A 25420-nucleotide genomic window follows, 5' to 3' on the forward strand; every position below is an offset into this window, starting at 1 on the left:
TTCCTTGAGGGTAAAGAAAAGCTAAGTAGAATCACAGAATTTAGATCTTAGAGATCTTTTCCTTCAGCTGCCTTGATTTAAACAGTAGGGTTAGGGTCTTCATAGATAATAAAGCAAAGAGTCTCAAGATCATTCACAGTGTGAATTATAAGAGCTGAGAAAGAGTGCAAGACAGAAGTGCTCAGCCAAGCAAATGATGACACTTGGGGTAAAAAGATGACTAAACCAAGAAGTGAAGCATTTCATCCAGTTGCCTACTTTGAAAGCATCATGGTATAAAGGAACCTCCTTTCTGCCTGGTCCTTCGTGCCTCTGTCTTGCTTTCTACTTCAGGATCATCCTTTTTCCATGGTTCACTGAAAACCCAGGATATATAATATACGGATATTCCCAAGGCTCAATCCAGGAGAAAAAGCCCAAGCAGAAGCATGTTAAAGCCCCAGATGGAAGCCAAGCCACTGCTGCTATGGGTGCAAAGTGGATCCTGGCTTATCAGAACAGACAAAAGCCAGGCTGGGGCCTGAGCCCATCTGGCCAGTCACCTTATTCAGGAGATGCTGAGTTCTCCTCCTAAGCATCCATGCTTTGGGACCATCCTCAGGCACAGGCCAAAAGCCTCTGCAACCACCACCTGAGGGTAGCCCACAAACAAAGATGGCTCTTCAAGGGACCACAGTTCAGCAGAAGAATTAACAGTTCATGTCCTATGGAAAGGTTCCTTGGAGGATTATCTCTTCCCTCTTTCATTGATGACTGAGTAAATGTCAATAATAACTCAAGGCTTTGGATAAACTATAATTATACCCAGTGATGAATTTCATTCAAAAAGAAGTAAGGCAAAGACTAAAAAAAAAAAAAAAAAAAAGCAATAGAACTTTCTAGTTAAAGAATGTTTAACTCCCAGTCTATGGATTAAAAGACACTTCTCTTTGGAATGTGTTTTATCAACTCTAAAGCAATCACCTTGAATGTCTACATGTGATTTCAGAATAATTGAGCTAAGTAAACAGCAAGATTCTATTATCATCTTTCCATCTCCTTTCTGGTGTCAATACTAAGCACCTAGTGATACATGGCATATGTTGGATGGATGGATGGATGGATGGATGGATGGATGGATGGATGGATGGATGGACAAATGAGTGATATAGGAAGCTGAATAGTGGTAGACAGACAGAAAATAAAAATAAGTAGCACTACTGAGATGAAATGATTCCTCTCATTCTTGCATAGGATAATGAGGCAAGCACAGAGCAAAAAAAGGAATTGTGTTTATGCAAGTCTTGCATGTTTGGAATTTCCTTCTCTGACCTAAATTGAAATCATTCAAAGACCTACTGCTAAAGGTGGCAACTGGCTGAGTACTTTATAGTGAAAGTTATGTACCTATTAGTCCCCTCAATGCTTTCTTGAAGTAGGCAGAGTATTAATCATCATTTAAAAATCTGTTTCACCTGTTTTTCTTAAGGAAAATTGATGATTGGGTATGAAACTAATGGGAATATGTAAGAAACCATGATCCTAAAATAAAATTGTTGAAAATATTTTTTATTGGGCATCTACAATGTGCAAACCTCCATACTAGGCATGAAGGAGAATCATAAAGATTGGAGATGCAATAAAACATAGCAGTTAAGAATACAGAATCTAAATCAGACTGCCTGGGTTCAAATCCTGGCTCTCTCACTTACTAGCTATGTGGCCTTGGGCAAATCATGTAACTTACCTGTGCATCAGTTTCCTCATCTGTCAAATGGGGGTAATAATTGAATCTACCTCATACAGTTGTGAGGATTTATTGAGATTACGTGTGTGTGTGTGTGTGTGTGAGCATGTGTGTGCACAAATATATATTATAGTGCTTAAAATGGTGCCTGGAACATAACACTATTAAAGCTTTAGTTACTATTATTTTGCTTAGTTCTGAAAATTAGAGCCATCTGAAAAAAATAGTTCTCCTTAAGTGGAAGTGGGTCTTGTATCACCAAAAACTTCAAGCCCAATCACCAACACTTTTCAGTGAGGTAGCAGTGGGTTTCAAGCATATGATGAAAGAAGAGAACTTGATGACCTAAGACCTCTTCCAATCCAGAGAACCCCAGTTCTATGAATAATTCCAACTTATATGGATGTTCAGCTTTCCCATGAGAGGAACCATTAACTTTTATTTCAAAGTCACAGAATGAACTTTCAGAAAACCACCATTTTTTTTCAACCAGTTAAAATCAAATGTAATATGTGTTTTCATTTCATGGTGGCTGAGGAAAATTTAATTATAGCATAAACTCCAGCTCTTACTAGTTTTAAGTAAAATTGCCAAAATAAATAAAAATGTGGGATATTTCCGGGCTCACACAGCTTCCGGGATATTTCAGTTTCTAGGGCTGCCTATCCAGTGCCTTTCACAAGCATTTGATCTTCTTTCAAACATCTCTTGAAAACAAACAAAACCTCATACAGCTTCTAATGTGCATACTGTTAGGATGTAAGGGTGGGAAAGGAGGCAAAGAAATGAGATCCCAAAGAGCCTCTCCCGTTCTCTCCCCTCCAATCCATGACCACCTCCCACCTCCCAACCACCAACGGTTTTCTTCAGTAATAAATTTTGCAATTTCCCAAGTCCATTGGGAAGATGAGGTCTCTTCTCTTTAATTCCTATGTGAAAGGAATAGCTCTTTTTGCAATATTTATTAGATAACAAGATGCTCACTTTTAATCCAAGGGCAAAATCGATAGTCTGAAGTTAAAATGGAAGCCTTTGGTAGCAATGAAAACATAAATAGTTTTAGATGAAGCAGAATTCCCTTTTACGAGGTTTGGAATATCTACTATAGAATTCCTCAGGTTGTATGCTTACTTCAATGAATAAAAGCCCAGCTACTGATTCCTTTGAAAATGAGTGACAATATTTATTGACCCAAGAAGGAAAGTTCACTTTTAAAGAAGGAACAGGTACAGTTAGCAAAAGTTCTTCAGTGGCCACTAAACTTCCAGACCTACAAGGTCAAAATCATCTTCTCCATCGTCAAGGGCCTAAGTGAAGTTTGAGCACCTTTCCCTAATGCCCACATATTTGGAGTTCTTCTTTAATGGGACTCCTTTAATGCCTTTAGTCCTCCCTCATTTTTATCCAGCAACCAAAAGAGATGATTTAGAAATGTAGACTTATATTTAAACTCAAGAACAGGGAAATGGAAATTGAGAACAGCAGGGAAATTATGAGAGACATGGAATGGGGTCTATGAATCCATGTCTGCTATTTCTAGAGAGCAGCTAAAAACATTCTCACCATACTAGGAACTCAATTATAGCTCCCATGGGCTATTGCCAGATAAATAACAAGAACTAGAAAACATTTTGGGAAATTCCCATCTTTATTTTATTAACTGATGTGGTTATAGTTTTAAGACCCATTGGTCAGGAAACTAACTCTTTTGAAAAAGTAGAAGTTTTATAGATATAAGAATGGTAAAGGTGCATCCAATTAATTTTAATTCTAAATGCCCTTGGTGGTAATTTACAATCTGTAATTAATTACAGCAAATAGTTTTGGGGGTAAGGGGATTATTTGCTCTTCTTTACTTTTGCTGCGTGTGTGCGGGTGTGTGTATGCATGTGTTTGTGTAGTTTTGTGTTCTAGCATTGTTGCACCCACTAGGGATTTGGAGTGGATCATTTTCCAAGATTATAGGTAAACAGTTTCCTGGTTTTTTTTTAGTGAAGGGAAATACTTCTGTAAAAACTAATCACCATTCAGGAGAAACTGCATGATTCCTTTGTCTTCTCAAAGGCCTAGGTTCTAGTCCTAAATTAAATATTATTCAAGAAATAAAAGGGACATTACTGAAGGGGCAGAAAGAAGTTGGTTTTCTTTCTATCTTATCTTCTAAGGATCTTGGGACTTCAACCACTTCAAATCTTCCAAACTCAATTTGGGTTCCAAAAGAACCCAGTAACTTTTCACATAGAATCAGTTTGCAACTTCAGAAACTTCCAGGTCTAATTCTTGATCCAGCACGATCAATGGTCAGTGCATTTAGCCAGTCTTCCTTCCAGTGTTTGTCCCTTGTTCCTACTTCTATTAGAGAGGGGTTATTGGCAAAAACTATCAAATGCCTTTTCTACCACTTCCCCCTTCCTTAACCATAAACCTCTAACTTCCTCTACTCATTCTGACATACCCTTTTCTTCCCAATGGATCAGATAAAGGAACATACATTTATTTGAGCAGGCACAGGTCATTGTCACTCTGGAAGAAAGGTGGCAATGGTTTATACTGTCCTCCTTGGCTCCTCTACCTGGCCATAATTTCCATAGAAAGGTGGGATTTTAACAGCAAGACCTGTGAAAGGCTGAGCATGATGGCAAAATAGCTGGTAAAATAGCTCAAAAGTTCCCAATGAGAGATCAAGAAATTTTACATCAAACGCAAACTGGCCAAATGGCATAGGCTTCCAAGCTGGGATTCATAAGCCAAAAGTTTTTATAAAATTCTGTCTAAAATATATAAACATTCGCATGGGGCTTTCTGTCTGGCCAACTCCAAGAGGTCAAGTAATCAAAGACCAAGCAGCCCTGCCATCTGTGAAAATATGATGTGCTATTTTCACAGCTGTAGATAACAATTATGGCAAGACAAAATTCCAAATGATTAGGAGCAAGACCATGGCAGGTTGAGGGTTGGGTAAGGATTCCTAATCAGTTGACACTTGTAGACTTGGAAACATGCAATATTTATGTCATGGTGTGAGTGTGGCATGCTTGAATAGTTTATGAGGCATTGCAGGACTAGAAAATATGAAAAGTATAAGTGAATCAATAAATACATAGCATTATTATTTTTACATTGTCAGTATTGGTTGACTTAGGCCATTGGATGCTCTGGTTTGTCTCTGTAAATAATGATATTTGTTTCCTTCTTCAAAAGAACACTAAGATGGAGGTAGAAGTGCTTTGGGCACAAGGCAACAATTCTGATTTTTTAAAACTGTATACATGCATGAATTGTTCTTGCACCATTTTCTGCCTTGGAAAAGCACTGGCTGGCACCCTGCATGTTTACTTTTACATGCTGAAGGCTCCCATCAGCCTCAAACAGATGCAAATCACTTCAACTTGTCATAGTGTTATTTTGTTCATCCCAAAAGTTCAGAAGAGCCTTCCAAACTTCCAAAATTTCTCTCAATTCAGTGAGGAGGAAAATTTAGAACACAGCATTTGAATGTTCTGCCCAGATTTGTCACACACACAAAGAATGAGTGAAGGAGGGCAACACCCTTTCCTACCAATCCTATGAACTCATTACTATTGCGCTGAAATGATACCAAAAGGTAAAAACCCTGGACCACATACCACCCCAGAACATTGTAATATAAATGGCTGCACACATTAGTTTAAGGACTCTAGGCCAAGCAATGGCATTTTGGAGGCTTAACAGAAAAAATAAATCCAGTTTTTAGGTAAAAATGTGCTGAATCTTTAGCGCACATCAGTGAAATTGCCAGAATCTGGTGTTTCACTTTTTTCAATGCCACAACATTTGAACTTTTCAGCAATTCCAAAATCAACTCCTTCTGGGAAAGATAATGTGCTTAAACTTTTTTTTATTTAAAAATGTAACACAAACACAAACAGCTAACTAAACAAGCTGCCTATAAAATCAACAGTCTAAGCAGCCCTGAACCATGAAGTGTTTTACAACATCCTTCAAGACTATTAAAGGCAACATAAATACCTCTTGCCAGTGAGGGAAAATACCCTTCAGCATTTTTTCTTTTCTTTTCTTTTTTTTCAGGTTTTTAAACCATTTTGGTAGTGATTTCTTACATCACAGGCAGAAATATTTGAAATAGAGTCAGGTGGTGTCCTTTGAAGAGTAAGAAAGTTGCTAAGTCAGGATAATCGTGGAATAGTGATGAGACAAATACAAATTTCCTGGTTCCTGGGATTCCTAGCACTGGACCAATCACTGGAAAGAGCTATACATCTGCTATCCCAGCAGTCAAGGGAACACTGGGTACCCAGCAGGGAGCTACTCTGTCTCCAGCCAGAAAAAGGGCAACACCCTAGCATAGGATGTGCTTTAACAACAGTAACTACAAAAAAAAAAAGGCCATAATAATAGCCAATATTTATTAGGCACATACCCTGTGCTAAGGGCTATAGAGAATCAGCTCATTTAATCTTCACCATTGGCCTGTAGGTTAAATATTATAACTATCCCCATTGTACAGATTAGAAAACTTGGGCTAAGTAAGGCTAAATATCTTGCCAAGGTCTTGCTTCAACAAGTGGCCATGCCAGAATCCAAACTCAAGATGGACTCCAGTGTGCTAACCACACAATGGCTCTCTCTCCCGCATTTCTTCATTGATATTTACTGTACCACAACCCACCAACTGTAAGTTCTGTGACAGGAGAGGGCTCTGTGCTATTTGCCCTTGTACAGAGCACAGGAGGAGTTAGGTAGCCATGCAAGGCTTGCTGTTGACTTGAATTCTATTCCACCACACCTGCAGGAAATTTAATCAATTTAACAAGCATTTCCTGGTTTGCTACTTTGCTCAAAGCACCATACATCTGGGAAGGATAGAGAGGGAAAGGAAGCACGCTACCTGCCCTCAAGGAGTTTCCCTTAGGGTGGGGAAACAAACACGTACATAATTTACACTACAGCACATCAATGCTCTAACACAGGTAGACCCATAGTGGACTCTGACAGCAAAGAAGCCGGAACAGAATGACATCACTAACAATCAAATTCACAAAATGGATCTAAACCAAGGGCCCGTGAAACAGTAGGCTCTCTTGGACACAACTAGGCCAGGTAAATGTATGAGGGTGGTCCAATGCAATCATAACAACATCATGAGGTGGGTACTTTATCCCACCCTTTAATTTTACAGAAGAGGAAACTAAGAAGGAGAGATCAATGTAGTGATTGTCAAAGGTCACATTTCCTGTGTGGGGAGCTGAGAGCCAAGCCAGGCTTGTAAACCCAGATCCTCCAAGAAATAGAGATGAGCCCAGGTTAAATGAGCAAGGATTTTATTAGGGGAAATGCCTGTGTGAAAGGAAATAGGAGAGGATCAGGGAAGCCTGGACAAACCATCAGAACGCAATGCAAGTCTGACCCCAAGTGAAGGGGAGAAGGAGAGAAGGTTGGGTGGCAGCATCTTGGACTGCCGTGTAGTCCAAGGAAAGTTCAGTAAAGCCACCAAGGAGTCCTTGAGCCAAAGCTGGCCAATAAAGAAGCCCTACATTTCCTAGGAGTTAGTCTGCCTTGGCATCCCCACCACACTTAGTCTTGGGCTTGGGGGAGGGGCCTGCCCTGGTCCAACCCACTATGGCCAGAGGAGGGGGTCACACTGGAAAAAATGGCCTTTCTACCATAACTACATAAAAGATGGGATGAGGTAGTTTCCAGAAGAAAAAAACAACAAGAGGCTGGGCAGACCAACATTGTGTCCAGTCTACATGTCTCTCACTTTTTATTAAAGAGGCAGCCACTCCACCAGGAGAACAAGTCTCTTGAAATGTGCACCTTGTCCTTTGGTTTTAAAAGTCACATCCCAAAGCGTTGAGTAGATCACATGACACTCACTCTGCTTGGGTCCCAGAGATGAAAGGCTGACCTAACTCCCCTGGAATTTGAACTTGTGGTTCCCCAAAGTAAAGAAATATCAAAGCTGATACTGAGACATCTAAATTGTCCTTCACAATTTCACATCTCTAGGCCAAGCCAGCAAAATAGCTAGAGCATGTCCTTTTCAACAGGTAAAGAGCTGATGTCTGGGCCATGTTTCCAATCATCTGCTGCTCTTTTTTTCCCCCCATTTTGCCCTTTTTAGGAGAAGGTCAATGCTGAGTTAGAACTTTATGCTGTACAATAGGCTGCTAATATTCCATGCTGGACAGTATTTTCCCAGCATTTTTTATGGGGTGCCAGGCTTTTCTTAGACTTTATGTCATACAATACTTAACTTGTTTGGAGTGGGTGGAGATGGAAACACAGTCTATTGAAAACATCACTGCTTCCTCTCTGAAATTTAAAGAGCCTATTACCATCCTTCTTTTAGATTCTTTCTCTCAGGGAAAAATCTCATAAAGATAGGCAGGGAGAAAAGAAGGGCTTATAATATCCACAGGGTTAGCTTTTGCTAACTGAATACTGCACTACTAGACCCCTGTCAATAACTGTACAATTGTGGCCCAGCTCACACTTGTGGTAAGGGAGGACATCCACTCTCCTAGTCTAGAGTCTTGCCTTACCCTCTAAACAGCATCTACCACCATGTGGGATCACGGGCAGCTCATGACATTATCAACTGTTGTTATTGGAAAGACATTTGGACCTTGAGGCACCAGATATTGTTCTACCTCTTGGAGAGGCAGTATGGCAGAATGGCTAACTGACAAACTCCAGGATCAGAAGGAACTGGTACAAATCCCAACCACAGTCACATCTTCACCGTAAGAAATTAGGCAAGTTGTTTAGCTTTTCTAAGCTTCCGATTCCTTAAAGGTAAAATGGGCAACACACTAGTATCCATCCCCCAGAGAACTATGAGAAACAAATAAGAAACAATGTGCAATTAACATACGTAATACAGTGCCCAGCACATAATAAATGTCCAAGTGATGGAATTGTTATTTTATCAAAATAATAAATTGTTTTATTGTTAGTCCTAGGTCTATCAATTTGTTCCTACGTGGCCTCAAGCAAGTCACTAAATCTTAGCGAGCTGCAGATTATAAATGAGACATGCAAGTAACATCACCTCACTTGAAATTACTGTGTAAACTGTAAAGTGTCTGCAACTGTCAATCAAGATTATTATTATTGCCATTGTTATTAGCACTCAGTGATCTTTTTAGTCAAAAAGTTTGTGGATAGCTTTCCTTTGGAAATCTAGGAGCTAGGACAAGAGGCAAGAGATAATGTGAGAATGTGGATAACCCTTTCAGGGCATTTTCCAGCTTCCCAAATATCTGTATAGACTGCACTGGTGGTCTAGTGGTTAAGATTCAGTGCTCTCACCACCATGGCCTGGGGTTCGTTTCTGGACAGACCACCCACCTGTCACTTGTCATATTGTGGTGGCTGCATGTTGCTGTGATGCTGAAAACTAGGCCACCAGTATTTCAAATACCAGCAGGGTCACTCATGGTGGATGGGTTTCAGACTAAGACAGACTAGGAAGGAGGACATAGCCACCCACTTCTGAAAAAATTGGCCATGAAAACCCCATGAGTAGCAGCAAAGTATGTCCGATATAGCGCCAGAAGGTGAGAGGACAGAGCAAAAATACCTGGCAGGGTTCCGCTCTGCTGGACACAGGGTCACTAAGAGTTGGAATCAACTTGATGGTATTAACAACAACAGTAAATGTCTTTGTATGGTACACAATGTGTAATAATGTATATCACAAATTAAACCCTTCTCAAACCTATTCCCTGATGAGTTGGTTGACCCTTCCTTCAGAGGGAAAAATTTCCTCACCAGCCCCAGTGAGCCAGGGGAGAACCAACATTTTTTTTTAAATAATCTTACCTTCCCTGGTGTCAATAGGAAACAGTATTTACTCACTACTGTTTTCCTTTCAAAAATCCAACTAGTTGCATACTAGAAACAGTTTCAGCTGGTTTGTTTGTCTTGGATGAGCTGTTGAAGTGAAAAGTTTCTGCTTGGCTGAATGTGGGACAGTTTCATAAGCTTCGAGAAGTGCATTGAAGGTGAGTGCCAGCTCCGACAACTGCTTCTGACATGCCTCCACTTGCTGCCCATTGTCAAGGGTGGCCAGCGTAATTAAATTAAGACAATGAGCAAAGCAACAGATGCAACTGAGACCAAATCCCTGAGTGCTTTTGTTTTGTCACTGTCGTTGTCTGCAACAAAGAAGTCACATGTGCGAGCCTGGGAAGAGAGCCAAATGCAAACCAGACGACATCCCAGCTGGTTTTGAATGGCCTCCACGGTAAGCGTGTGTTCATGGGAACCATGCTACTTGGAGCAGTGTCGGCTTTACTCAAGTGAGTTTCTGCCCATGGCTTTGCTGCAATGCCGAGACAGACCCAGAAGAAATAGGCCAGAGGACCTCCTCTGCTCAGACTTCTCACTTTACTCTTCTGCTCTGAGAGAAAAGAAAAAGAATCTCTCTGTTGGGCACAAAGGATAAGATCTATATGATTGGCCCTTCTAACCTCAGTCCTTTTTGCTACATGAATTTGAAGAGTAAAGCATAGAATATACCTGAATTTTTTCTTCTGGAAATCTGGGATTAATATGGTTTGAGAGGAAGACTGGAGATTAAATCCTCCAAGTGACTTTCTTTTAATTTGTTACCATTTCATTCTTGAGCATTTTCCAAGTTTGGGCATTATCCAGATTCTTAAAAATCTTTTTCTAAGCTGATAGGCCTCAAACAGAAAACAAGGTAAAACTCAAATTAGCATATTTTTACACCTGTTATTAATTTGGTTAGTAGTTTGGTAGAGAGGTGGTATCCTTAATAATAGCTATTTTGGGGTTTTGATGAGCCACATGCCATCAGCAGGGTCTACTGAGAAGTGAACAGAAATGTTTCAAGGAGCATTTGAGACAATAGTGATCCTACTCTGTAGCCTCATATGTCTTTCTTCCCTTTTTCTGGAGAACTCCTTTAAGAAAGCAGAATGGATGGACCTTGAGGATATTATGCCAAGCGAAATAAAGTCAGACAGAAAGATAAAAACCATATGATTTCGCTCATATGTGGAAGATAAACAAACAAACAAACACATAGATAGAGAGAACAGATTGGTGGTTACCAGAGGGGAAGTGGGTGGAGGGAGGGTGAAAGGAGTAAAGGGACACATGTGTATGGAGACAGATGGAAGCTAGACTTCTTGTGGTGAACACAATGCAGTCTATACAGAAGCCGAAATATAATGATATACACCTGAAATTTACACAATGTTATAAACCAATGTGACCTCAATAAAATAATAAAATTTTTTTAAAAAAGCAGAATAAAATGTAATATTAGGAATACAAATTTACTGGTAGCTTAATAGTAGATGCCTTTACAGCAATAAATGCACGTTAAGTGGACTTGGTAAAAGTTGTATGATATATGGGGAAAAAAGGGCCAGGATTTTAAACAGAGGGCATTTCAAGCTCTCCTATACAAATGCCCAGTTTCTTCCCACAAGCTTTTTTTCAGTGGCCATGGAGCTAGATATTTCAATAAACATTTTTATACAATGATGCCATCTTCCTTCTATTCAATCAGTACAGGATATTGACCATCAATTTACAAAGTCCTAACTAGCTTTTATGAAGAACGTGGTGACAAACTCTAATGTTCCAGGTAGAGCTGAAAAACATGTGTAAGAAAAATTACCAAATCCTTATTGGCCTTACCCAATGGCTATTATTTCCAGGGATTGGTAGATGATTCTGCCCTAGCTTCTCACTCTCTCCAGAGGTCAGGTCTGAGTGATCTCCAAGGTCCCTTACAATGATCTCTAAGCTCTTAACAATGATTGGGTGAATGGTCATTATCTTTGTCAGAAGAAAGAATTCAGAGATTCTAGCCACCACGGTGACAACTCTTGTTTTTGGTGTTGATGGAAACATGTTCTGGGGAAAAGGGACACTGTGGATCATTGAACCTCATTCTGTACCAATAATTATCCATTACAACCTCCTATAAGGGCCTCCTGGCTGGAGGTGAAACCATGAGAAGCAGCAGCTTATGTTTATACATGCAAACGCCACTTCCTCCTGGATTTTATTTCACATCTTCTTGTTTGTCTAAATAAACTTTGCTATTTAAACATATTCAAGGATAGAATAATAACTCTAGGAAAAGTATAATGACTGGATTCTGCACATCATCAGAGGGTCTATTATACTCATTCATTCATTCATTCATTCAATTCATTCTACAGCTATTTGTTGAGCACCTGCAATAACCTGGGCACTGTTCTAGACATGAGCTATACCACTGAACAGACAGACAAGTCTCTGCTGTCTTAGGGCTTCTATTCCAAGCAAAACTCAATATTCTTTGGAACACAGCATTGCTTGTTGATGAGTTAATGGTAGCACCAAAGCAAGGAACTCAGGATTTTTAGTATACAGATGGTTACTTTCCAATAAAGATGAAATAAGAAGAAGAAGAGGAGGAAGAGTGAGTAAATAATAATGACAATAGCTAATACTATGTAGTGCTTACCATGTGCCAGAACTATTATAAGTGCTTTTATGTACTAATTCTTTCATCCTTAATCCTACAAGGTAGACACTATTATTATCCTGGTTAATGGATGAAATTGAGACACAAGAGATTGTTGCTTGCACAAGTTCACATCACTAGAAAATAGAAGAGCTAGAATTTGAGCCCAGCTCAGAATGTCTGTGATTTTCTAGATTATAAATCAATTACAAAACTTCCCAATCTTCTACTTCTAAAACTCTGCCTCTCTCCAAAGGAGAAAAAGAAAAAAAAATTAAAAAGTAAATATCTCCTTTATACAAAAATTAAAACAGAACAAAATGCAATAAAACAACAGAGGATGATCCCAGAATGTGATTGTTTTTTCTCACTAGGAAAAGATACTACAGGCCAGAAGACTGGATTTTTCAATGTCTCCTTCCTGTCAACCAATCTGCGATAGGGGCAGACGAATAGAAACTCATTTTTGTGTGGTTATAAAGCAATCTGTGGTCCCTGTGCCACATAGAAGTAGCCTGAGTGAGGTTTGGCTAAACTAAAAACCAAAGTGGTCATGATCCACTTATATATGTCTTTCTCAGAAAAACCAGCCCCAAGCTCTCTAGTAGATTGACTGGTGAGACATTAGATGAAAAAGGTTGAAGACCAATGTTAGAAATAGATGGGTAGGGTACTTAAAACTTCATCAAGTTAATGTCACTTTTTCTCCCTTATTTTTAGGAAGTACATTTGAAGAACGCAAGTAGGGGAAGTGCAGGAAACAAGAACTACAGAATGTAGGAAGACTTTCCTCAAGAGTGAAGAATGACATGCCGCTGGCAGGATCCTTTGCTCTGCACGAGTTACCTGTTAAACACCAGAAGACCTACCAAAAAAATAAGTTTGATAACATTTCAAAAGATGGGCATTCCCCCCAATGAAATACGCAAGTAAACATTCCAACATTGTCTTTAGGAGTGATTGTTAAAAGCTTTGCACCTTGCAAAAATGGTCCTGGAGTTGGTAGATTGCTGTTGATCCTCTATCGGTAATGTTCTATAGAGAAAATATATATATATCTATATATATATCTTAGTCCCTGCCTCTCAAGAGCCACACATGCATGGGTGTTGTATAGATCCAGTTGCACTAAATTTGTCTCTGAATCTTGGCTGCTGGAGCCATTCATTCAGCAGCCTTGTCTAAGTGGTTTATTAATTTTTTTATTTGCACTTCTTTCTACACAACACAGGCGGTTTGTTTTCCAGTGTCTGATAACCTGGTTTGTCTATCCTCGCCCCCCCTTCATCATCTTTATATTTGCCGAATTTGGCCTCCTCAATAGCAGCAGCAAGCAGACAAGTAGCACACCAATTTTTAACCCACAAGATTCCATCTGTGGCATTTGTACCAAATATAAGTTGGATGCATTTATTTTAGACACAAAGCTTTATATTTCCACATCTTGCTAAAAAAAAATGCAAGTAGTTGCAACTTCGAGGCCAATCATTTTTAGGCATATGTTTCAAGCATAGAAAGTCTCAAACTCTGAACGGTTCCTTCAAATGATGAGTTAGTGTGCAACCTGATTAGCAACTTTTCTCTTTTTATTTTTTCCATATAGAGCACTATGTAAATTCAGCATATCAATAATGCAGGATATATCAAATAGTATGTAAAACTCTGTTTTTTAGTACAATGGTGCTATTTTGTAGTTTGTTATATGAAAGAGTCTGGCCAAAACGGTAAAGGGTGAAAGCAAAACAAAGGAGGAAGCCTGGAGCCAAAGATGACGCAGAGGGGAAGGGTGCGAAAAATCCATCCATTTGGGAAAGAAGGCAAAGTTCCCCAAATTACGCCTTCCAAGAGCAACTTAAGACACAAAGTCCACTGATGTCAATTTGATTGGCGAGTCCAGAGAGGAGTGGAAAAAGCAGAGAGCTTCTTCTCGCTGAAGAAACAAACATCTGCCGACTCTGCCACGGACTCACCACTGTGTGACCTTGGGCAAGTCACTTCACCTCTCTGTGCCTCAGTTTCCTCATCTGCAAAATGAGGGCAATACACCATCTACCTACCTCACAGGGGTGGTATGAGGATTAAAAAGATAAGCTCCAGATTTTTATCCTGGGTTGCTATGAGGGCTTAAGGTCAGAGCCCTTGAGTTGCTGAGATGCAAGGAATTCTATAAACAACACATTCACAGAATAGCTAGAAAATTGATTAGCCCAATGCTCCTGACATGCCAATTCTTGTCAATGAAACAATCCAACTAACTCATTGTTAAAAGCTAACAGTGCCATCTCTTTTAAAACACTTTTCAAAATAAGTTAGAAACATTTGATTTACAATTTGATTTTGAATTCCACATTTGGATTTATGAACACAAAGTGAAAAGAGAGAAAGGGAAAAAAATGGAGAAAAACAAAAAATATTTCTACCAGTGAAAGGATGATTATTCTCTGTGTTAGCACTCACTGACTCTTCTAGGCAGTTACTAGTAATATAGTAATACTTCTAATATTATAAATGATACCCTATTTATTTTGTAAAACACAGTTATTCCTTCTCTTTAGGCAATCTGAAAAAATGGCCCAAGATTTCAAATATTGAAATAATAACTAATAAAATGTCACAAAGTTACTTGCTTTACTAAATTTTGCTGTTATCCTTGGCTGTACGTACATATATAAATGTTTTTGTTAAAATATGCTTAGTTGCTAGTTGAGAGGCAAAAATTTCCTTCACAACTAGAAATTTCCCCTCGTGTCTGCTTAGAAGAGTAGCCCCTAGCCCTCTGTGGAGGTGTCTTGTCCATTCAACTGAAAACTGGTGTCAAGAAAATCCAATGCTGAGGACAGGCCCACGGTGGCCTGGAAAATGTTTCCTGTCTATGTATCAAGATTTTCTTATTAGAACAGTGAATCATCCATCATTCAAATCTTTTGTCAGCCTTAGCACTTTTGGTGAAAAGTATCCAGGTTTGATTATTTCATGCAAATTGTATCCCTTTTATTCTTGGAATATGTATATGGAAAACAAAAATAGCATCTTGAGTTTTCATCCCACTGGTTCACCTCAAGGTTCAGAGGCCAGAAAAAAAAAAGACTTCCTGGATCTCCGAACTCATGCAAAAAGAAGGCCTATTTAGCAAGCGCCCCTGCACAGCCAACAAGTATTTGAATCCTCAGCCCACAGCGTTATTTAAAGTGAGCACCTCTGGCATTCTGAGCAATGTTCTGATCACTATGGACGGATGTAAAAGAAATTACAAGTCATTTTTGCCCTTCATCTGTTTTCCAGACAAATGGGTTCTATGGAATGAGATGCTGGACCCCGCTTCCCAAAATGGTACTTCTCATTTTTATTTCTTGTTCCTAGTGTGTACATTTTTAAATTACTGACTCCCAGCAACACTTTACATGCAATCTTCTGCAGACATGTGGGTTTCCAGACATAGAAGGGTAAGTCAATTCTAAGTGTCTATGACTTATTTGATTCACTTAATAATTCTATTCACAGCCAAAAATGCCCCAGTGAGGAAAGCTTCAATATGCAAAGCCACATTATCTTTCTTAACTTTTTACAACACATAATCCTCTCCAACTGGATCATAAATCAACTAATTAAAAATTAACTAATTATACTAACCCACTGTCTTATTTTCAAATGAATTAAAACTAGAAGACAAATTGATGTAAATTCCAAAAGTCAGTTGATCACTATATACTACAGCAGAATGGCCCAGGATTGGTCGCAGGGAGCACCTAAAACTTCACAACTCAAAACTTTATAAGCTTTGCTTTAGAATTTTAAAATGAGACAATTTCAAGATGTTTATGAAATAGCTATAAATATTGGTAAGAATGAGCTTTCAACTTACAGGTGTATTTCCAATTTAATTGACAGTACTGAACACCTAGGTCAAATTTCTGTTCCCATTTCCCCAAATAGTGTAATAATATTATTTGACAATTTTAAGACGAGGAGGCTCCACTAAAAAAGTTAATGCATCTTTACATCAGAAGCTACTCATCTAGAGATAAAGAAATCTCTCCCGCCACCCACACTACACACACATACACACACACGCACACACACACACTCATCCTAAAAGTCCAATGGAACACTGAGAAGAAATCACTTCCTTGGAAAATTTTATTTAAAAAAAAAAGAAGCCTGGCCTCCCTTGAGAATCCTTCCCCTCCTTGGAATGTCAATGTTTGTGTAGATGAAACCGTCTCATGCACTGTGGCTCCAGAGTTTCTGTTACTAGTTTATGCACTTGGGAAAAAGCTTAAAATGGAAGATGTCGCACATTTTGCTTTCCCATTTATTGTTTGGCCAGCTATGCCAATGTGGTGCTATTGTTTCTTTAAGAAAGTACTTGACTAAAAAAAAGAAAAAAAGAAAAAAAAAGAAAGCATAGACATATTTTTTTAAAGTGAAAACAACAATTCTATCAATAGATGGCTTAATAAAATAGCATTAGGTCTAGACACCACCACCTTTCAACATTTTATCACTCACAACTAGTGTACTGTTCACCAAATTGTGAGTTTGGGGGTGCAGGGGCAGAAGATGAAAAGTTTTTGTATGTTAGGAGGCTCCATTATTTTGTTGGCTCTCAAACTCAGCAAAATTAGCAATATATTATCCTATCTGAACACTTTGATCAAGAACATGACATATAAATGGAAAAAAAAAGACCTTATAGGCAAACGGCAGAACTAAAAAGATGATTGTTACTTATTGATTTTTTGTGCTCTCTGCTCTAAAACACATATTCAGCAAGTGGAGAAAATAAAAACAGAGAAAAAATGCATAGATTCACCTGCTAAAAATAGCTTCTGCCACATCCCCGTTGAGTAATTCTTTGGCATTTACTGATATATAGAAGATATTCTCCCTTCATCTAAACATCTCAAAGAGCAGCAGCTCTCATAAAAAGCAATCACTGATCTCATTGGGAAGTGTTGGAAGGTATTTCCTTATGAGATGGGGGTTATCTACTGAGAAGGAAAGAGAAGAATTTATGAGAAATCGTTGAAAGAGATGGCTAACAATCTGTGAAGATTTTTTTTGTTTTTGTCTTTGTTTTTTTTTTGTTTTTTACTTTATACAGTCTTTATGAATATCGTAATGTTCAAAAATGACTTGGTTCTTTCTTCTTTTTTTTATATTGGAATGAGGGATGATAAGTTAAACCCACATAGACTCTTTAAAACTATAGGCTAGATAGAAATGTATGTTTGACTTGTTGAAGCTATAATCAGACTATTTAAAATGTTTTTGCTATTTTTAATCTTAAAAGATTGTACTAATTTATTAGAGACAGATCCTGTTTGACTCTTTTCATAAGAAAGAGCATTCCCACTCAAATCACCTGGGCTTTCCCATCAACGTTTTCAAAAGATAAATCTGATCGATGCATCATTATGGCATCATTTATTTTAAAATAGAAGACTCGTGATTCTTTATACCCCTCTCCTGCAATAATCATAAAGTCCAGAATCTGAGGGGGCAAAAACAAGAGGAAAATTTTGTTGAATCTTCATTTTTGGTTTGTTTGTTTTCAATGCTAGAGTTTAATCCTATAGTACATATTTGCTTATCGCTATTTTAATATTCTGAGACTTTCCTGTTAGGTATTAGAACCTGATACACAGATATCTTTTTTGTGTGATTTCTATTTAAAAAAAAAAAAAAAGGAGATGAGAAGACTGAAGCTTTAAGTGCGTATGGTACAGGATAAAGATATCAATTTAAATAACCAAGTTCTATCTGGAATGATATATTTTTTAGGAAACCTTACATAGATGATACAGAGGCCCAGGGAATTTTTGAAACTGTCTTTATTCCTCTCAGTCCTTATTCATTCATTATCTGCCTCAGAATCTTATAGATGGCTGATCAAGCTGAAACCCTAGAATTAAAGGGACCTTTTTAAAAACAATTCACATGTTCTGTCTTAATTTATGATTACACATTATTGATCTTAAACATGGTCCCTTTTACTTCCCATTCTTCAGATGTCATTAAAAAGATCTTTTAAGAAAAATTTAAAAAACATTTTTTTTTAATTTAATAAAAGACAACACAAAAGTCCAAATGTTACAGCTCAATTGAAATATGAGCTAAGATGGAGACAATTTCTCCTACTTAACCCCTGCTGAATCACCTGTCACCTTCAAAATGACCTTTCAAAATCCTTAGAATCTGCCGGTTTTTTAATTGCCCAGGCCTACTGTATCTTAAAAGTAAACATTACTCATTTTCTTTTGCCCAAAATGCGCTGATGTAAAAGTAGGAAAAATGAAAACAGAACTTGAAATCCCTTCCAAGCCACCCATTGGCCCCACTCACCCATCCATAGCAAAGTCACTTCTGTTAATCCCTTAATCTGATTTTGTTTGGATATTTATCTTGTACCTGCTGCTAAACACACTGCAGGAGGGACTCTGAAACCTCAAGCCGTCTACTCACATCTCTTATCTGTGTCTGTGTATCATTAAAATGTCTATTCAAAATATCAAAAACTTTCAAACATCATGCAGCTTGTATTCAGTTTACATAAAAGCCCCAAATACCGTGTCGGATCTCTTTTTGCTGAGAGAGTTAATGAGCTATGAGAACTGGGATTACATCACGTGTTTTGCTTCATATGCTTTTATTACACTTGTAGGCCAAGTGTGATAAATAAACTTACAGACACTGAATTAATTTTCCCTGCTACTTTGAAACCAGAAAATAATGATTTTGTCATTTGTTATATCTGTCTTAGTTCAAAAGCATACTTTTTATTAAATTAACTCTGATTGTATTTGAAATTATTATTCAATTCATTTATGGCAGAAGAATATCAATCTTAATGACTTCTAAAAATGTAACTAACTGAATCACTATCTTACATTTACTGTTTAATAAGCATATTTTGAAAATGTATGGCTAGAGCGTCATAATAAAATGATATATCTTTCTTTAGTAATTACATTAAAATTAATCATGTTTGATTAATTAGTTCTTTTGGACAATGTTGTGTAATGTGTCATTCTTAAGAATTCTATTGTTATGTAGCATTTTTATTAATTAAGGTCATTGCGACAAATAAACATGAAAACTTACCCAGAAAAATAAAACTAATCATACACCAGAATGGAGATATAGAATTTACAGATTATATTTAAAAATAAATGTGTTTCAAAGAACTTGTACAAACTATGTAAGAGATACATGAATTGTACAATATATGCATTAACAATAAAGCAGGTTTAAGTAACTGACCCCACTCACTGTAACCCAACAGTGAGTTATAATCCATGACACAAAGAGTTGGGAAAAGATTTTCTATCATATAGGGTGCATAACATACAAGTGGCATTTAATACACTCCTATATCAAGAGATTTTATAAGAATGTGACCTCTCAGCATTTGGTTTTTGTTTCAATAAATCTTTCTAATTCTTTACTGAATAGATAGTGTGAATATCAAACTCACAGCAGCATTTGTAGAAGCACAAGGTAAAAAGATTAGTAATTTTCCTCTTGTTTAAAAGCATTTCATTCTATTTTCCTTTTAAATCCTCCGTGAGCTTTTTGGAAAGTTACCTAACTGTAAGAAAGGCTCATGGGTTTTGTACTTGATTTTAAGGAACTAATAACAATACTGAAGTTTCCTTTATTATTTTCTCACGTGCAGCTCAACGTTACTCCCAACTTCACTCCCTCAAAGTTTTGGTGACTCCCCCTAGGACTAACATTCCCCAGGCCTCCTTGTACTCTTTGTGCTCAGCATCTTGTCTGCTGTGGCCATGAGCTTCTAACTGCATTGCTTCTCTCCACCCTCTACCCTGGACAATACTTTTCTCCCTTCATTACACCAGGCCAATCTGCATACAGCCTTTCACTAAAGGTTTTGTGGATGATGAAGTGGAAGGCAATAAAGCATAGGGCAGAAAATGGCTGCCAACGTCAAACATTGCTGTTACTAAAATCCATTAAGGAATTTCTCGCTGCTCATGTGCCTCCTGTCATCTTAGTAAGAGCCCTTCCTCTCTTCTGCAAATTCTCCCAGGAATTACTTCCTATCCAGCCCTTCATCCTCTCCCTTGGAAAGAACTTGCAAGAAAATTCTATTACATTCTTAGGCAGAGCAAGCTTCTACCATCACAGCCTCACTCCTGGTGGGGCTGGGGGCAGGTCTCGCTCACCTTTTATTACTGAATATGCCCAAAAAGTGTTTTTTCCTAAACAAAAGAGCAGTCGTGTTCCTAACAGGAATTCTGTCTTCCTTCAAGGTCATCTAGGTCAAATTACAGCCTCTTTTTGAAAATGACATTTTTTCCTTCCTGTAAGATCTGTATGAATAATAACCACCATCCCAACAATAATGATGGGTAATATTTGCCAAGCACTTAGTATGGGTCAGTCACTACACCAAGTGGTTTACCTATAGTATCTCATTAATCCTTATAAAAATCCTAGGAGTCAAGCACTATTTTGAACCCTATTTTACAGATAAGGAAATGGAGTTTCAAAAACATTATTTAACTTATTGAAGGTCACAGATAGGCAGAGCAGCTTCAATCTGGGTGAGGACATCAAAACCCGTGTTTTTTCTACTTCACCATTCATGCCCCAATCCAGACACAAGGACAATTCCATATACTGCCTGATACATTCTTATTCAAATTTGGTTTTATATGCTATAGGCAGAAATATAGTTAATTGTACCTCTGAGTGATAAACTATTTTTGAATATGATATTATTAAGATAAATAAGCATTTCTGCTCAATAACCAGTGTATCTAACTGGGCTTTCCCCCTTACTCACATTGCAAAGTCAGTTCTTGATGATCCTTCACATCATGTACGTAACGTCCAGTGGTAAACCAATCTCAGGGCACCTCAGGGAGGAAGAGTATGTCTTGGGCCCTTATACAGTCCAGAAATAAACCATTTCCACATAAGTAAAGCTAGAAGCTGATCGTCAAGAATCTCGCCAAGAGCTCTGGCAACAATATACCGATTATTCTCTTGACAGTTCATCAAAGTCAGTGTGGTCTCAAGGGACATGGTTGAGACAGGGTTTCCAGAGACAAAAATATGGACTCACAGAGTGAGTTTCATGAGACCCATGTTCCTATATCCCTGCCCTTCAAAAAAGCCTTAGTCATCTCACTCTAGGGATTCCCAATGGGTACAGTGGTAGCCCTAGATGGCATTTTGGAAACGTGCAGGGACTTTTGGGGTTGTCACTCAAGATGATTGAGGAAGGTGTTGTTGGCATTTGTTGGGCAGGGGTTAGGCTCCAGACATTTCACGTAGATGATAAACCTAATTATAATCACCTAAGCCTAGAACATAACTTCAATTTATTTATAAACTCAAAGTATTTTTGCATGATTTTAATATAAGCTGAATTCTCCAGGAATGCAATCACCATGTAAATCAAGGGGAAGGTGGTATTTTATCTGGCACTTTACCAAGTGTTGTCCACTCTTTCAGAAAAAACATCACCAATGACAACGCTAATTGTGCGATTAGACTCTCTCCATTCTCCACCTGTATCAGTCTGCTTGCCGCTATCACATTCATGATTCTCCACAAAGGTGTAAACATCTGACCACTTCATGATGCTTTCTAATAGAGTTGTGCCTGAGCATTTCTATCTTGTAATGCATGTTATTTTATTATAAACTGTTTTCATTTTAGCTTTCCTTTATATTACAGCTCAGGCAACGTATTGATTTCTGTTAAAATTGTATGTGTAAGTATCATCTGTGAATTTCACTTTGGGACACTAAAGGGTATATCATAAGTTACTTGTTATAAAAAGGGGAGCTTTGGGTCTAATAGGGCTGAACCACTGGGCTATACACACCGATTGTGATCGTCTCTGGGTCATAATGGCAGATGGATGGCAGAGCCTCTGCCCTCTTCTCACTGAGGCGTCTTTAAAGTGTAAAACTGAGCTGAAAGCTGGTGTCTTCCTCACCTGTTTATGGATGGAGATTAAACCGCTTTGGGATCCAATAAAAGACAATGGTTATGGTTAATAAAACATCTGGTTTCTAAATGTTCTTTCCTTCATTCTGTGATGGGATGAGATGATTTTGAAAAGAATAAAGCAATCACTAGAAACAGAAACAGATGTAAATTGGATTTGAGACAATTGCAGCAGTACATTAGAAGTAAAATTTGACCTTGGATTTCAAGTAAGGCAGGAAATGTCGGCCTAGAAGGGAGGTTTCTCTTTATAATGGTTACTATCAGGGAAGTTAAAGATTGAGTAACTGTCCTATAATTTCCTAACTCTACTTTGCTTATTTAACTTAGTGGCTCCTGCTTAGCCCCCAACCTCCTCCGGAGGAAACAGAGACATCCCTCCAGAGGGAACAGTGGGGAGAGTCTGTCTCTCCAAATGGAAATTTGGGTGGGCATCATAATCTTTATTCATGGCAACTTCCCTTTACAAGTGCTGTGGCTGAATCCATCATTCCACCCCACAAACATAGAACTCTTCTTCCCAATCTCAAATCTCTAAAAGAGGAGAGAGAGAGAGAGAGAGAAAAAGAGAGAGAGAGAGAGAAAGTGATTGCTCCTCTAGAGAGGGAAGGAGACAATAGTAAGAGAGGCAGAAACTATACCCAGGATTCTTCTCCCTCATCTTATATGGCCTAGAGTTTGTAATTCAGCCACCCTTATAGAACCTAAAATACTCAAAGATAGGTTTAAGCCAAGACAAAAATTCTCTCCTTGTTTTTTCTGCCTCTCTCTTCTTTAAAGGTCATTTGGAAATGGAGATATTTCCATCCTCCTCCTCGAGCCCAATACATTCTTAGACTCTTAATATTGAAAAGTCCCTTCCAGTATCTCTAGACCTCACCACCATAGCAAAAAGTACAGTGAAATAATTTAATACATATTTATACTAGAATGTGCTGGTTGTTTACCTGTTTGCTCTCATATTCATTACCCAACATTCCCTTCATCTGCTCTGTTTCACAAGGAACTACATTTCCCAGGACTTATGTTCTCTGCTTTCTGGGTAGATTTGGCTAGTAGGAGGCACTAACAAAAGATGGAGGGCAGGAGAAAAGGAGAAGCCAGGATATTTTCCCCTTTTTCTCTCTTTGCTTCAAGTAGCATCTTCAGCAGTAATGGCTGTGGTTCCTGCCCCCCAACCCTGAGTAGTATCCTGTCCTCTCAGTGGACCTAGATCCATCCAGATGGTTTTTCCCAAATGGGAACACCACCCCCTCTCTGTGTCTCTCTGGTTCTAGGGATGGTAGTGACCTTCTGATGCTGTGAATCTCTGGGTTGACTCCCCTCTCTTACTTGGCTATTCATCCCTTCCATTACCAGTATTAACCCCCCTCTGTTTAAAATACATAAAATGGTTTCTGCTTCCCTCACTGGACTCTAACTAATACCCATAGGAATAACATAGTGGTAAGAAGCACGAACACTGAAATCAGGCAGATGTGGGTTTGTGTTGTGGCTCTGACACCTTTAGCTGGGTGCTTTGGACAAATTAAAATAGCTTCTGGGGGCCGGCCCTGTGGCATAGTGGTTAAGTGTGCGTGCTCCACTGCTGGTGACCCGGATGTGGAGCCCGGGCACGCACCAACGCACCACTTGTCAGGCCATGCTGTGGCGGCATCCCACATGAAGTGGAGGAAGATGGGCACAGATGTTAGCTCAGGGCTGATCTTCCTCACACACACAAAAAAATCAAAATAAATAAATTAATTAAATAACTACTGCAAGGCTCAGTTTCCTCTTTTAGAAAATAGTAATAATAATAATATCTGCCTCCTATCAGTATTTGAGAATTAAACATTATCATGCAAGTTCCTAAACTGCTATATTTCTCAAAATAGTAAAATTTCCAAAAATAAAAGTAGAAAGTGACATAAGATGACAAAATCTTTATTTGGCTAAAATAATGATATTTAAGAAAAAACTTCAACCATCATCATTATGTCATTATAAAGGAATTCACTTTAAAAACATGGATATAATCTCAGAACAAAGGGCAGTTTCTTAAATTTAATAAATCAAGCTTTATGGAAAACTCATCACATTGTCTTAATTTGTTCTTTTCATCTTTTCAATTTCTCTATGGCTAGATGAAAACACTGGCACTGGTCTGCTCATCAGCTCTTGTTTTGTGTGGTTCCCGACATTTGTATGATTACTTTTATTATCACTATTTCCCTTGTTATTATTAGGAATGATAGTATTAATTAAGGATTCTAAGATATCCAAGGTAGATATCTCCATTGGTTTTGTCACACCCTTTTCTAGGTACACTCTGATTCACGGCCTAAACTTTTCTGACACTGACCAAGTGACCACCTTTTCCCCTAATTTGACTCTGACTTAGCAAAATCAGGTGAAAAGTACTATTAGAATCTAAAAATCCTTGCACCACAGAGGCAAATGTAAAATTTCAAGTCTAGCATTTTCTTGCTGTGTCACTATGATCTTTTCTCTATCTTTACCCCAGCCCAGTTCAGCCAGCAAAGCTACAAATTTTCCACATACATAATGATTTTTAACTACTTATATGATATCTTCAGGCTATCCTCTTATAATACCAAAATAATTACTCTTATCAATATAATCAATTCAAGGAAACAATGCAAATAGGTCAGTTGTTTGTCATTATGCACAACCTAAACACCAATAGTTTTTCAACCAGTTTTGCTGGATTCATCAGCACATCACTTTACTTATTCTGCATCTTACTTTTTGTCATATTTGTTCCACACCATATTCTTCTAAGTCCTCGCTGTTAATAGCAATCTATTGTTTAATAGCAATCTATTGTTTAATAGCAATCTATTAAATGATATTTGATGATATGGTCTCTTACTCCTCGGCCTTTTAAATTTTCCACAATGTCAAATAATAGAAATATCCATAATGTGGCAAACACCAAGGCCCTGAAAGAAAAGTGAACCTATTTTCAAGTCCTTCTTAAGCCGCGAGGATTTACTTTGAATCTTTCAATATGTGTGTAACATTATTCCAAATCCTCTTTGGGGTTGCTCCTGAAGGAACCAGGAGTGTATCAGTCAACTAGAAAAGCAATTTGAGAACCTCTAGGGTTGATTTTGAAAATGCAGGATCCACAGAAACAGACTTCAGATGCTATCCCAGCAAATGCTGGCTACCCTGTACTTGTGTGGAAAATGCCTTCTGAGGGTTTG

General features: G+C 38.2%; 1 protein-coding gene across 2 annotated transcripts in view; it reads left to right on the forward strand.

Moving 5' to 3' along the window:
- IGF1 (insulin like growth factor 1) overlaps positions 1–13208 on the forward strand; it is a 70189-nt gene extending 56981 nt beyond the window's left edge. For both annotated transcript variants that reach the window (XM_004418033.3, XM_087449028.1), the window contains one exon: positions 12942–13208. In XM_004418033.3, coding sequence (XP_004418090.1) covers positions 12942–13001 — 60 coding nt within the window. In that variant the 3' untranslated portion in view covers positions 13002–13208. The remainder of the gene's footprint in view (positions 1–12941) is intronic.
- The last annotated feature ends 12212 nt before the right edge of the window (positions 13209–25420 follow it).

This window comes from Ceratotherium simum, chromosome 25, assembly GCF_057802395.1.
Source record: "Ceratotherium simum simum isolate JZ-2026a chromosome 25, ASM5780239v1, whole genome shotgun sequence".
Classification (NCBI taxonomy): Eukaryota; Metazoa; Chordata; class Mammalia; order Perissodactyla; family Rhinocerotidae; genus Ceratotherium; species Ceratotherium simum.